At 43.3% G+C, this 12,390-nt stretch overlaps 2 protein-coding genes across 5 annotated transcripts in view; one reads left to right on the forward strand and one right to left on the reverse strand.

The window, feature by feature from the left end:
- Nucleotides 1-1,483: 1,483 nt before the first annotated feature.
- On the reverse strand, nucleotides 1,484-5,773 carry nopchap1 (NOP protein chaperone 1). Its single transcript, XM_080885981.1, has 4 exons — nucleotides 5,622-5,773; nucleotides 4,332-4,406; nucleotides 4,079-4,212; nucleotides 1,484-1,900 (listed from the first exon to the last, which is right to left on the reverse strand). Exons 1-4 carry the CDS (start codon nucleotides 5,680-5,682, stop codon nucleotides 1,727-1,729), a joined length of 444 nt encoding a protein of 147 aa, XP_080742107.1. The 5' UTR covers nucleotides 5,683-5,773; the 3' UTR covers nucleotides 1,484-1,726.
- A 1,635-nt stretch (nucleotides 5,774-7,408) lies between these two features.
- Nucleotides 7,409-12,390, forward strand: part of slc41a2b (solute carrier family 41 member 2b) — a 39,972-nt gene continuing 34,990 nt past the window's right edge. Inside the window, exons 1-3 of one of the 4 annotated variants that reach the window (XM_080886239.1) lie at nucleotides 7,409-7,533; nucleotides 8,544-9,182; nucleotides 10,149-10,256. In XM_080886239.1, the coding sequence (XP_080742365.1) occupies nucleotides 8,643-9,182; nucleotides 10,149-10,256 (648 nt within the window). In that variant the 5' untranslated portion in view covers nucleotides 7,409-7,533; nucleotides 8,544-8,642. Of the gene's footprint in view, nucleotides 7,636-7,764; nucleotides 8,251-8,543; nucleotides 9,183-10,148; nucleotides 10,257-12,390 lie in introns of those variants that run through there. The other 3 variants (XM_080886241.1, XM_080886240.1, XM_080886242.1) reach the window with 3 other exon arrangements.

The following is a 12,390-nucleotide window of genomic DNA, read 5'->3' on the forward strand; positions in this document are numbered from 1 at the left end:
ATGTAAACCTTTCTGTGTTTCTGATCAGACCCAGAGATCTTTGATGAATGTTAACGATGAAAACAATGTATAAACTGATTTTAAGCTTTCAGATTTTAGGTAGAACAAACTACATAAGAGCTCAGAGACTGGAGTGTGTAATCCAGAGCAGTTAAGTCACGTTTTAAGTTCCTTTCAGCTTTTCCTCGTGTTTCGGGTCATTTTCTTTGGTTCGCTGCGTCACATCAAACAATCCTGATTTCCTGAAATGGTTGCTTAGCAGCTGAATTTAAAATGTCAAAGAATCAATGTGAGATATTTCTAAGCTGTGATGAACCGCCTCGAGCTGGATGCTGCATTAGAACTGAGCTAAGCCAGTATTTAACGTCAGTGTTAGTTTAGCTGTTTACATCACGCCCGTTCAGACATCCTGACACATCCACTCGGTGTCCAAACGTCACTTTCTGTGTAAATACTTTTTTAAACAGGTTAAAAAGACTCTTTGATACATTTTGACCTTGTATTTGTGAACTGCAGCAGGACTATGTAGTGTTCTCTATTCATTAAAGTACACCAGCCAGATGTTTTATACATCGATCATGTGACAAAGTCGTAAACTTAATTTTCTAATTATGCCACATTGTCAGTGAAGGCAGCGCGGGCTACGATGCAAATGTTTCTCAGTCTTTATGAGAGCGATCGTGTCAATAAACAGTAAGGCTCCAGAAAGCTTGGTGTCCATTTGACTTTGTAATGCTGACGTTGATTAAAGGCGCTGCGCAGCAACACTCGTTTCAGTGTTTTATAGGATGGACCACGATCTGATGATCAGTCATTAAAAACTGTTGAATACAAACATTGTGACTGCGACACTCACAGGGTGAAACATGCATTCGGGGGCACTTTTTAGGCATTTTGTGTTTTCAGCTTTTACAAAAATTACCATTCAATGTCATCATTAAACTTTATTCAGTTGGTTCAAAATCACATTCACAGCCTTGTTTCAAAAAAGGAGAATCTGTGGAAAATTTAAATATAATTCTTAACAGAAGTGAAAACAACAAATATACACAGAGGCTCGGATTCTAAAAGCTGAGAGCGCTTTATGCTGTGCACTTTAAGCATTGTTTGTCACACTGGGTACATGATGAGGGTACAGTATATTGCTCAGGCGAGTGCTGTCAGTGAGCCTGCTGTATCCACAAACACAAAGAAGAAACAGGCGCCTCATGTGGTGTAAAACGGTCCAATGATGGATGCTGCATCCACGGAGACAAAGACAATATGCTGCACAGTTCAAGTGCCAGCATCTGCAATGGGATCCAGGATCATTCATCCATGTGGGGTGGGTCACTCACTCAATGCTGGTTGTGGAGCAGGCTTTGTTTCATTACCATCTGTACTCACAATTCACTTCCTGCTTCAGCAGAGAGCTGAAGTGAACGGTTTGAAGCCCAAACTGATGCAAGGATGTGTTCACGTTCATGAAGCAGAGGACGAGGAGACAACACAGCATGCAGACATCGTGGTCACAGGGCAGACTCCCAGCATTTGTTCTGGCTCTATGGGCAGTTTGTGTGCACATTTCAGTGTTCACTGTACTCCCACAGGCAGCAGCTGTTCTGTCCGCTGTCTGTGTGTGAAGAAGGTTTGAAAGAAACAAGAAACTCTGACATGACATCTGAGGATCTCGTTGGCAAAACGTTTCCCATGGAAAAGAAACTAAAGGTCCCTCTGTCTGACTCGTCTACTCCCCCTGCTGGTCCAGAACCAGGATGTTGACTTTCTTTTTCTTGCCTTTGTCTCCGGGCAGTTTAAAGTTCTGCTCTGTGACCTCGCCGTCATCGTCGCTGCAGTCCGACTCCTCAGAGTCCGACGTCTCGCTGTCACCTGACTCATTGAGCTCCACGAGTGCTACATCCTGAGGACACGGGGACAAAATTACACGACTGGTGAAAGACGCACTTAAAGCAGCTAAATGGAGAGAAACTGATTAAATGAGCAGTAGATTGAGACTTATCCACCACCAGAAGAACAAATAAAATTTGTCATTTGCAAAAGTGTTCAGAGCCTTAACTCAGTGCTGCGTGGAAGCGTCTGCAGCAGCAGTTACAACTCATGGCTACCTGGATTTTGGCAGCTTGTGTGCCACGTTCACATCTTTGCAGCGCTGTTGGGGACAGTTAGCTGTTCTGAAACGATCTCTGCCCCGGGTGTTGAGAAGAGCACACACAGAATGATGATGCCACCATCATGCTTGTCTTTATGGACGTTAATAGAAAGTAATAAATAGTACAGACAGTTTGGGCCTTTTTTGTTGTCAAAATAAGAGACCGACTCTCCTCGTGTGCTCCGAATTCTTTAAACGGAGCTCTTAATAGAGTCGATTTCAGTTTTTCACTTTTGTTTTGGAAACGCAGGAAAGAATTAAGAACAGGACAAAAACAGTAAATTAATGCTAACTGAACTGCACTTAAGTTGTAATGTTGAATAAAAGTATGATGGTTCAAAGATTAAAGTCGTGTGTAGGGCTGGGCGATAGGGCCTAAAATTCTATCATGATATAATTTGAAGCACGTGCGGTAACGATATATATCGCGATATATTCTTTTCTTCTGTATAACCTATTTTCCACACTACAAGGACTTAAAATCCTTTAATTTTCTCAAAAATCGAGAGTGTTCCTTATGTATGAATTCTGGTTGTGCATACTGACCTCGAACCGATTTGGGCAGAAATCTGTTAAAAATGTTTTAGTACAACTTTGGTAAGCAGCACTGCTTGATGGATTGTCAGAGCATTACGGCTGCCGTAGTGAGGAGCTTCGGAGTAATCTGGGTCCAAAACTCCGTCAACTTCAGGTCCCAAAGTCAAACGAACACAGAGTTAAAAACGGTCTAAATTCTTTCATCTTTAATTAAATCATCAGCGTTGCTGCTTTATCGGGTGTAACAATTAAGTTTTACATCCAGGCATCCATGAAAACAGAATTTATTAAATTTAACGGAGTTAGAAGTTAGCAGGAAGTTAGCTCGCTAGTTTCCACCTAAACATTTCATACCATGTTCTGACAGAGATTTTTGAAACTAATTCAAACGTACAGCTCTGCTACCACTTCCAACATAAATGAAGACAGAAAACTAAACAGCAGTGGCGTTTGCAGGGTTACTGAAGTTGGGCTACCTGGTATATAATGTTGTGCTACGTGATTGCTAGCGACACAGCTATGTTAGCATAACATTAGCACAGTGAAGCTGGAGGATGAACGCCAACTTTTTTTCCACTCGATAAAAGTTAAAGTGAGGGATTCTGGTGGTCAGGGACAAATGCAGTCGCATAGCAGGATGCTGTACACGGGCCAAACGTCAGTCAGGAGAACAACTGAGATCATTCATCCACAATACGAGGTTAGTTATTAATATACTGCAACAACATGGGAACAGAGTAGCTGCGAGAGAATTCAACATTAATGAATCAACGTTATGGAAGTGGAGGAAGCGCAGTTTTCGGCTTTCCCCATATTTGAAAAGTGCTTCATCTCTTTGCTGTGACTGTCGCCCGCCACAATTTGCAGATGATAATGGTTGTAGCCGCTGCGATGCTTTCGACCAAAACAGGCGCAGCTTGATGACATCATCAACATGCGCTATCACGATAGAGCGGTATAGTCAAAATCTCTATCGTTGGCCAAATTTATATCGTTTATATCGCCCACCCCTAGTCGTGTGCTGCTGTTGGAAAAACAAGGCTCAGTACTGTAACACTTCCCCCACATGCTGCATGTCTAATTGTGTTGACATGGTGACGACTGAGCTCTACAGAGTTCCAGTTTAAACAAAGGTAAGAAAAAAATATGCATGCATGTAACCGAGTTATTTGAGTTACTCGATGCATTGCTGCAGTCCTAGCAGTCACACACAGCAGACCTCTTTGGAATAACGCAGCCCTTGTATGAAAGGAGCTGCCAGATTTACCCAGAGACCAGCTGCCCTAACCTCCAACACTTCTCTACTGCAGAGTCCTTTATGTTCCATGTCACAGTTCAGTACGTCACTAGATGGTGGCAGTGCAGCTGGTTCAGCGGCAGGCCGATACTCACCATCTCTATGACCCTCTCTGCCTCGTCCACACTCTCTATGTCAAAGCGTCCAGCAGGAGCCTCCTCCATCTGTCTTTTCAGCTTCTCGTTGGCCTCCGCCATCTGAGGGAGGAAGCTCTGCAGCCGGTCCAGAACTGATTCACAGGGAAAGACCCGCACACACACACACACATCACTAAACATCACTCTTATGCTTTTTGGTAGATCAACCATCGACCAACTTGTCACTAAAAAGAATGCTTGACATTCTCACCGCTGCTTCTGGGGACTCTCTCTGTCTGCAGTGATCTTCCAGCTTTTGGATTGAGGAGAAGCTTCTCACTGAGACCTAGCAGCACAACACACAGATCAGTTACTCCTCATGACCAAACTTATGCTCCTATACTGCGGGAAAAGAAAGACACGTTTCTCATGAGTGGGTTAATGTGTAGAAATCCTTTCAATCTTTTAAATACAGCAGTTGTGGCAACACGTCCCTGATAGAGGTCCCTAAGAAAGTTAGTGAAATGACCATTCTGTGTAGCTAAGATTTGGGTTTACTCTAGTCAGCACAATGATTAATCTAAATCTGGAAAGCTGCAGAGAAAGTTGCCAAACTGAGAAATAATCAGGCATCAATCAGTCTATCTGGATGGACCACAAAGTTGGGTCACAGCAGCAGCAGGGAGGATACTCCAAATGTCCTTCTCCCACCCAGTGCTTTCCCAGTCCTCCCAGGGGAGAGTTGGATGACATACCACACTCTAATTTATAATGTGAGTCCAAATATAGACAAAAAATAAATAAAAACAACAGAAAAGGAAAATGCAGACTTTGACATGGTGTGTGAAGATTGGTTTCTCTAATGTCTCTAACGGCACTTTTACTCTAACTGACAGACATCAACAGAAACCTCCAACAAAACATCGCAGAAACATTATAACCTGATTTACGGGGCATTAAGTGAAAGAAGTCACTTTTACCCAGTGTGGAGTCTTTGTCTGCGTTTGTGGCTGACATGTTTCTCTACATTCAAAAACTACCATCACAATTAGAGACTGTCCGTTTATTTATAAGTAAAAATGTTTTTCCCCACGCTGTAAACACGTGATCCGTGGACTTTGTTTTAACTTCCATTAGTCTAAGATGGGTTTATTTGTTATAAAGGTCGACTACGTTTCAATTAAGGACTCAACATGACCTGCAGAGTCACAGCACTGAACTGTGGCACTAAACTTACCGAGTAGGAGGAAATCGGGCCTCAGCGCTCTGAAGTCAAAGCAAAGACCGCAGTTTTTTAGGACCGTGTTTGCACGAAGTCTTTAGGTAATAACTTTGTTTATATGACGCTGGCAATGATTTAACTAAACGTGTAGTTTTCATTACTCCATGTAGCTGCTTACATATATTCAAATAGTCTGACAGACAGTTAGTATTTTACAACAAAATACTGACACAGAAGCTGGCTTTCCTGTACGAATGTGCAGTTTAGGCTCTGTACTTCTTCCCAGTCCAACTCTCCTGACATTTTGACAAAACAGAAAGAAATAAAAAGCATCCAAACCTCCTCCGTTACCACACGACAGCAACGCCTGCGAGCTCGTTGTCTTTACGTTTAATTCCATGTTAGATTTAGAGAGGACACGATAATGTTTTCCTCCACATGTGGGTTTTTTTGGTCGAAATCCACATCCGTGTGAAAGGTAGGGACAAAGCTTGTTTTAGGAATTATACAGCGCCCCCTGGTGTTTGGGATGAACTCTAGCGTTTACGCACACATTCCAAGCTCCTTACTACACTGTCAGGTTTTATACAAATATTTTGTCTGGCTTTTCATACCTGGCTTTATTCCAGTGGGATTCAAATTACCCCATTTACCTGAAATATGATAATGTTTGGAGTGTTTTTGAAAGAAAAGAAAGCTAATTATGGTGTTAATGTGTTATTAATCTTGTGCAAGCAATTTCTACATAAATGTCGTTTTTTTAAGACCAAACCAACACTGGCTCACTGGAAAAACGACTTAAACCTGTTGGTTAAATCTTTGACTTTAGTTAAAAAGAAAAAGGCTGCTTTTTTGTTTCCTTTGTGGAAGATTTTGATTTAGTGAGTTAATAATCTGTTAAATTATGTGACCCCATCTTTATATTTTCTTTTTCCTATGTGAAGGAAACGGTTTCCAGGGCCTAATCCGTGGATCGACTTCCTTCGAGGCGTGGACGTCTATCAGCAGAGAATGTACCTTAGTCTGTAACACAGTCAAATATATTCTCAAGTAATATTCAAGCATGCCATTCAGCGTGTTAGTACGAGCTCAGGAGCAGCTTGGGAGAACAAGAAAACAGAGACTGCTTCAGATTGTCTTCCCAAATTGACTCAACTTTATTCACAAGTACAACAGTTTATATAGAGGGTAAAATTCATGAGTCAGCAGATTCTCAGTTTAAACCAGTACAGACCAAGATAAGGCAGCGTCTTCCTGCCCATGGGTGAAGAAGCATCCTTTGTGTAGTTTATCAGTTCAGCTACAATTGTGATTATCTCAGCGACATATTTTCAAGGCACAAAACAAAGAGTTCTTTCATTAGTGAAATCTGAAACAAACCATTTGGCCTTCAACAGGCGTCTAAAAGATTAAGAAACTAATGTAGCTGAGGGAGTGATCTCTGTGGTATTTCAACCTTGTACCAGCCTGTGATTCTCACACATCAATTCTTGGGTCAAAGAGAAAAATAACTAAAACAAAGGGGCCTTATTGAATGACAGAGTTTTCCTGCATAATGTCACTATAAAACAATATCCAGTAAATGCTAACCGTAGTGCTAAAATACCTAACACTATGTATGAAAGTTGCTAATATGTACGAAATGTTTATTCTCTGAATGTGTAATATATGGTGCATTTTGTTTGTATGTTAATTTTACTAATAAAAAACAAAACAAAACAAAAACCCAACTACACACTGTTAGGTGTAAAGATTACGCACATCCTCCAGATGTGGACCGAGACTGTCAGGTTTAAACTCCCCAGCTGATAGACTCGGCTTACCTGCAATTAATACTACCAAAACTACCACTATGTAATGTGGGTAATACAATAAAAATTATATCTGAAAGTTTTGTTCTAATCCGCTGAAGCCAGCTGATGTTTTATTCTATAGCAGTAATGTTAATGCAGTCATAATGCAGTCGAAGATTAAAAGTGCATTACTTAATATAGATGTGAGGAAAACCATCCCATTTGTCGGACATACTATGTCTTTGGATCTGTAATCAGGTCAACCCGGATTTATAACTTCTGGTAAGCAGGCGTTGTTTTCAAACGGAGTCGCTCGTCGTGTCGCGTAGACGATCTTGGTTGGCCAGTTTCGCTCTGACGCGGCTCTCTGGCTGGCTAGCTGTCAGAGGAAAGGACTGGCATCTCCTCTGGGTGGAATTTCTTCACAGTGAAAACGTATGTCAAGGATAAAAACAACGGTAATAATAATCCTTAGCACTGAAGAGTTATATATATCCTATCTACTTGTAATACTGGCTAACTGTGGCCACCGTATTCTCCCGGTTTACGTTTAACGCTGGGTAAGTAGGCAGCCGACGTGCCTTCTACTGTTTTGATTCCTCCACAGCTAGCTAGCAGCATTTCCGTGTTATGTGGCGACCATAAACATATACACAACCAGCCTGTTTGTGTCAAGTTCCTGTTTGGCTAAATGATCCATGAATGGCAGCTGTGGTGTGAGACGGCGCTGAATAGGATGGTGGTAATAAATGGGCCTGAACAGTGGCAATTAAAAAAGTATGAAAACTGTCGTCTCGAGAACATTTTACCAACGAAACGCAGATAAACTGGAGACACCGGAACAGCAGCAAATTATGGGAGAACTTTGTGAACATCCTCGGTTGGTACATTTAAAGAAGCAGCTCGGTGGACCTCGGATTTAAAGACTTGATGCTCAATCATTCAGGGAAGCAAATCTCCAAAAGTTGGTTCTGTTCATCTGGACGCAGCGTTTTGTGGGAGAAACGTTTCGTCACTTGGATGCTAGCTCGGGTTTAGTTTGTCAGCCCACACGTGAATGACAGGAACAGGCTGAATTGTATTTCCGGTGCTCTTTGGGATGCTTCTCAGCTGTTCCTGTTCATTTCTTTAATTTTCTAACTGGTAGCAGTCCTTTAACAGAAAGCGTTGTTGAGGTGAGCAGTGATGCTGGCACTGATATATCTGTGATGGTGATCCAGTCTTGGGATTTCTTCCCGTCGTTGCTTGATGATGTATTAAAAATAAAGTGTTGTATGTTACAGCAGCTTCAGCACAATCCTTCCCTGCAGTAATGACACGTACGCTCTAACGTCACCTCTTGTTTCTCTGCATTTCCACTTTAAGAACCGTTTGTTCCTCTTTATCACTTACTGTTGTTTTGTCTTATACATATCAGCAGCTGGCAGATATTCCTCTTCTCATTTCATTTCGTGTGTGTTTTCTTTAGGCTGATGAATCCCTGAAGCTCGCTTTGACCGCTCGCTGCCTGGACACCGCCCTCAGACCGGATGACAGGAGATGAGACACTGGAGCCCTGGACCACATCATGAGCATTCAAAGCCTACAAGGAGCTATAGGGGAGTCTCTTGGCTCTAGTCTCACAGTGCGCATGAGTGCAGCAGGTGGCGGGTGGAACAGCCTCTCCCCGAAACCTGTTTCCCCGGGGTGGATCGCCTCCATTTTCCACACCATGGTCCCCACCGGTTACACCAAACTTCAGGAGGAGCGGTTGGCCATGGTGGACCTTGGAGCTAAATCTGAGGCCAACTCACTCCAGAACGGGTACAGACAGGAGACGTCTCATATAGAAGGTAGACGGGTTCTGGACCGGGCCTCTCGGGCCTCTTTGACTTTAGCAGACTGTGGCGATGGAGACTGCTCGGAGACGGAGCCTATGCTCACTGAGAGGAGGCTCTCAGGTGAAGAGGCAGATGGGGAGGAGGAAGAGGAGGAGGAAGGGCTGGGATCGAACACGCAGAATATGCCAAAGGAGTCAGTGCTGGCTATGGCATTTCAGATTTTGGTGCCTTTCCTTCTAGCCGGATTTGGAACCGTATCAGCTGGAATGGTGCTGGATGTTGTGCAGGTAAATTGAGCAACCAGCATTATTAAACCAGTCAAAGCAGGCTGGGATTAAAGGCTCATTCAAGCTCCTTACAAATATGGGTTTTGTTCAGTTTTGCTCTCTGTGAATGTGGAACATAGTAGCACAACTGCAGCGAAGTTACCAAGGCTGGGAAGTGTTGTGCTGTAAAGCTACATTTGAAAGTAGTAGTCACCCAACCCCACCAGGCTGCAGTAAAAGGACAGTGTTGGCTGAGGTGGAAAAATAACTAAACACATCAGTCACTGACTAATAATGATCACATTATCCAAACCTTCCTTGGGTTATATGCTGGCAACCAAGCTTGATATGACTGTAATCTCACCAGGCCGCTCTGTAACGGCGTTGTTAACGGCACTCTGTCATATCACATGTTTAAGGTGCACGTCTGTGAGCAGGGTGTTTTACATAGAAGTCCCAGGTTGGAGACGGGGACCTCTGTTCTACTTCTAGAATTTCTAAACCGTAGTTTTAATTTCAGTGTTTCTCTGTGAATGTGTTGAAGATTTTAACGTAGAAACGCAGCGCCCACTCGAGCGTGGTCCTGCCTGCAACCCTTTCCGTTTCTGCACATTTACATTTTTTGGGTGAAACCATCTGTCAGACGGTGGAAGCGTGAGCCAACGAGCTGGAAGAGTGCTGCTCGCGTCCCAAATGTGTCCTTCATGCAAACGTGAAAGCTTTGCTGTGGGCAGTCAGTAAGGTGTGAGGAGAAGAGTTTCTTGCTTTGCTCAGCTGACATTACAGCAGTCGTGTTATCCCTGTTGGCAACATCTGACAGAATTACGAAGCTTTAAAAGAAAAGTCTGTGAATGCTGCTGGATTTACTTCACTGCTTCACAGCTAAATGATGCAAATCCCCAGTTTGCCTTATCCTGAAAACACAACATGTAAGTGTGAAGTTCAGTGATAGCCAGAAAAAGCAAAGTGACTTTCTGGTGTCTGCAGCACTGGGAGGCGTTCCAGTACATCACAGAGATCTTCATCCTGGTACCCGCTCTGCTCGGCCTCAAGGGAAACCTGGAGATGACTTTGGCCTCGAGGCTGTCCACAGCGGTGAGACACACACACACACACACACACACACACACACACACACACACACACACACACACACGCTCTGTAGCCCATTCCACTCTAAGACCCCAACACAATAGCATCTTTATGTGTAGTAATAGTAAACAACACCCTAAACTGAAGAACTGTCATTCTTTCTTGTAATGCACTTGTGGTTGTGGAAGCTGTGTCACTGTTATTCCGTCTTCACATTCGATGTTGTTGTAATCAGACGTCAGGCTGCTTTGTCCTGCGAGCTTGTTGTTTCACTCTCAGAAGGACGGAGTGGTTTCCCGTCAGCCTCGTGCTCGTAGCTGCTGTTCGAGGATCACTGATAGTGCAGTGATGTCACTGTGTACGTAGTTGCATCATTTTTGTTTTTGTGGTCATGACTCACCTCCACAGAGCCTCTAACTGTGATTAGCTGTTCATCATCCAGCCCAGTCTGGAATTATAGCTCCAGTGCCGTCGACGCTGTGCGGTGAACACCACAGGCTTATGTGCCCAGCTGTTACAATGACTTTGGGCGTTTCCACGTAAGAATTACTTCAAGTGTTTGAGAAATAGTTGGAGTCAGGAGGAATTTGCTGACGGGGAGTTGGGAGAGGCTGTTGCAGCCAGGATCAAATGGTCAGACGGTGAATTGTTGCTCTGCTAAAGAGGGTGAGCATGTGTTTGCACCCTGTCCCATCAAACAGGCTCTCCTTCTGTCCATAACCTTACTCGTTGCAGTCCTGTTTGTCCAAGTAGAAGAGGTGACTGAGCAGAATTCTCTCTTTGTTGGTTTTCGGCTCTTCCTGCTCCCCACGCACAAGCTCCACATTCACAGCACTGTGTCAACATAGAGAGTGGAGCGTAGCATGAGCCAAGTTTCCTCAGCGGTGTCCCAAAAACAGTTTGTCTTCATGTTACTGTTGCTCTGCTCAGCTGCTCTGCCCTGCAGTGCTGAGAAATGCAGGAGGACTTATGACAGTTGTTGCATGTGTGAAGTCACACGTGATTTCAGAAATGTCATTACAGTTAATTGAATTTGTTCACGTTAGTTCAGCTAAGCATCAGAGTGGGACAGACAGGTGGTCAGTAAGGCACAGGTGCCCACATATGAGCAAAATGACTGTAGGCCACAGAAAAAGGTCTTTTCTTTGTGCAGTGCAGAGCTCACTCAGAGTGAATCCCAGCTTCTCATCTTAGAGCCACAATTTACAGAAGTCCCCTAAACATGTCACGTCCAGGCAGTGTGAAGTTACTGCTGTGAAAGAGGACGGCTGAAAAGATGCACTCACAGGAAATGTGCCTGATCATAGCAACAACCACTCATCCAAACAGTGAGTCTGCAGTCACAGCTAACCAAGATAATTACATACAGATACAATGTTCTGCTATCTTCCACAGAGCTTTACATCATCTGAGTGATATATTTACAAGAGTGTGAACATTTTGTGCAGCTATTGTGTTATGTGTCACCTTTATGACATGGTTGGGAATTTATTAATGTTTGTGAATGTCCTCACAGATGTGCGAGACACCGCGGACAGAATTCTTGAGCTGTTAGTGGGATACAGAGTCGGATTATATCTTTGTTCAGTTTTACTCCAGTTATTGGCAAAACCACATTGTTGAAAATGACTAACGATGTTCTCATTTTTAAAAAGTGTGTGTGTGTGTGTGTGATACATGTGATCAATCACTCATAATACAGAAAAAGTTAGACCCATGAAAGTGCTCCATCTCTGGTAAATGTCATCAGGTTTTATCGTCACGTCACGTGTGCAGGTACACGGGTACAGCACATGCAAGTGTGCGAGCTCCACAAGCAACAGAGGTGTGCAAAAGTACAATAACACAAGAACAAGCAGAATATAGGAATGGCTAAATCTGAGAGTTATATGAATAATATATGGACAATATAGGAGTGCATTACTGAATATGTACACTCAACAAAAATATAAACGCAACACTTTTGTTACTGCTCCCATTCCCCATGGGATGGACGTAGAGACCTAAAATTCATTCCAGATACACAATATAACCGTCCCTCCCAAACAGTGGTCACAAATCAGTCCAAATGTGTGGTAGTGGGCACATCTGCTATATTGAGATAATCCATCCCACCTCACAGGTGTGCCACATCAGG

This window comes from Rhamphochromis sp. 'chilingali' (assembly GCF_963969265.1).
Source record: "Rhamphochromis sp. 'chilingali' genome assembly, chromosome: 7".
Classification (NCBI taxonomy): domain Eukaryota; kingdom Metazoa; phylum Chordata; class Actinopteri; order Cichliformes; family Cichlidae; genus Rhamphochromis; species Rhamphochromis sp. 'chilingali'.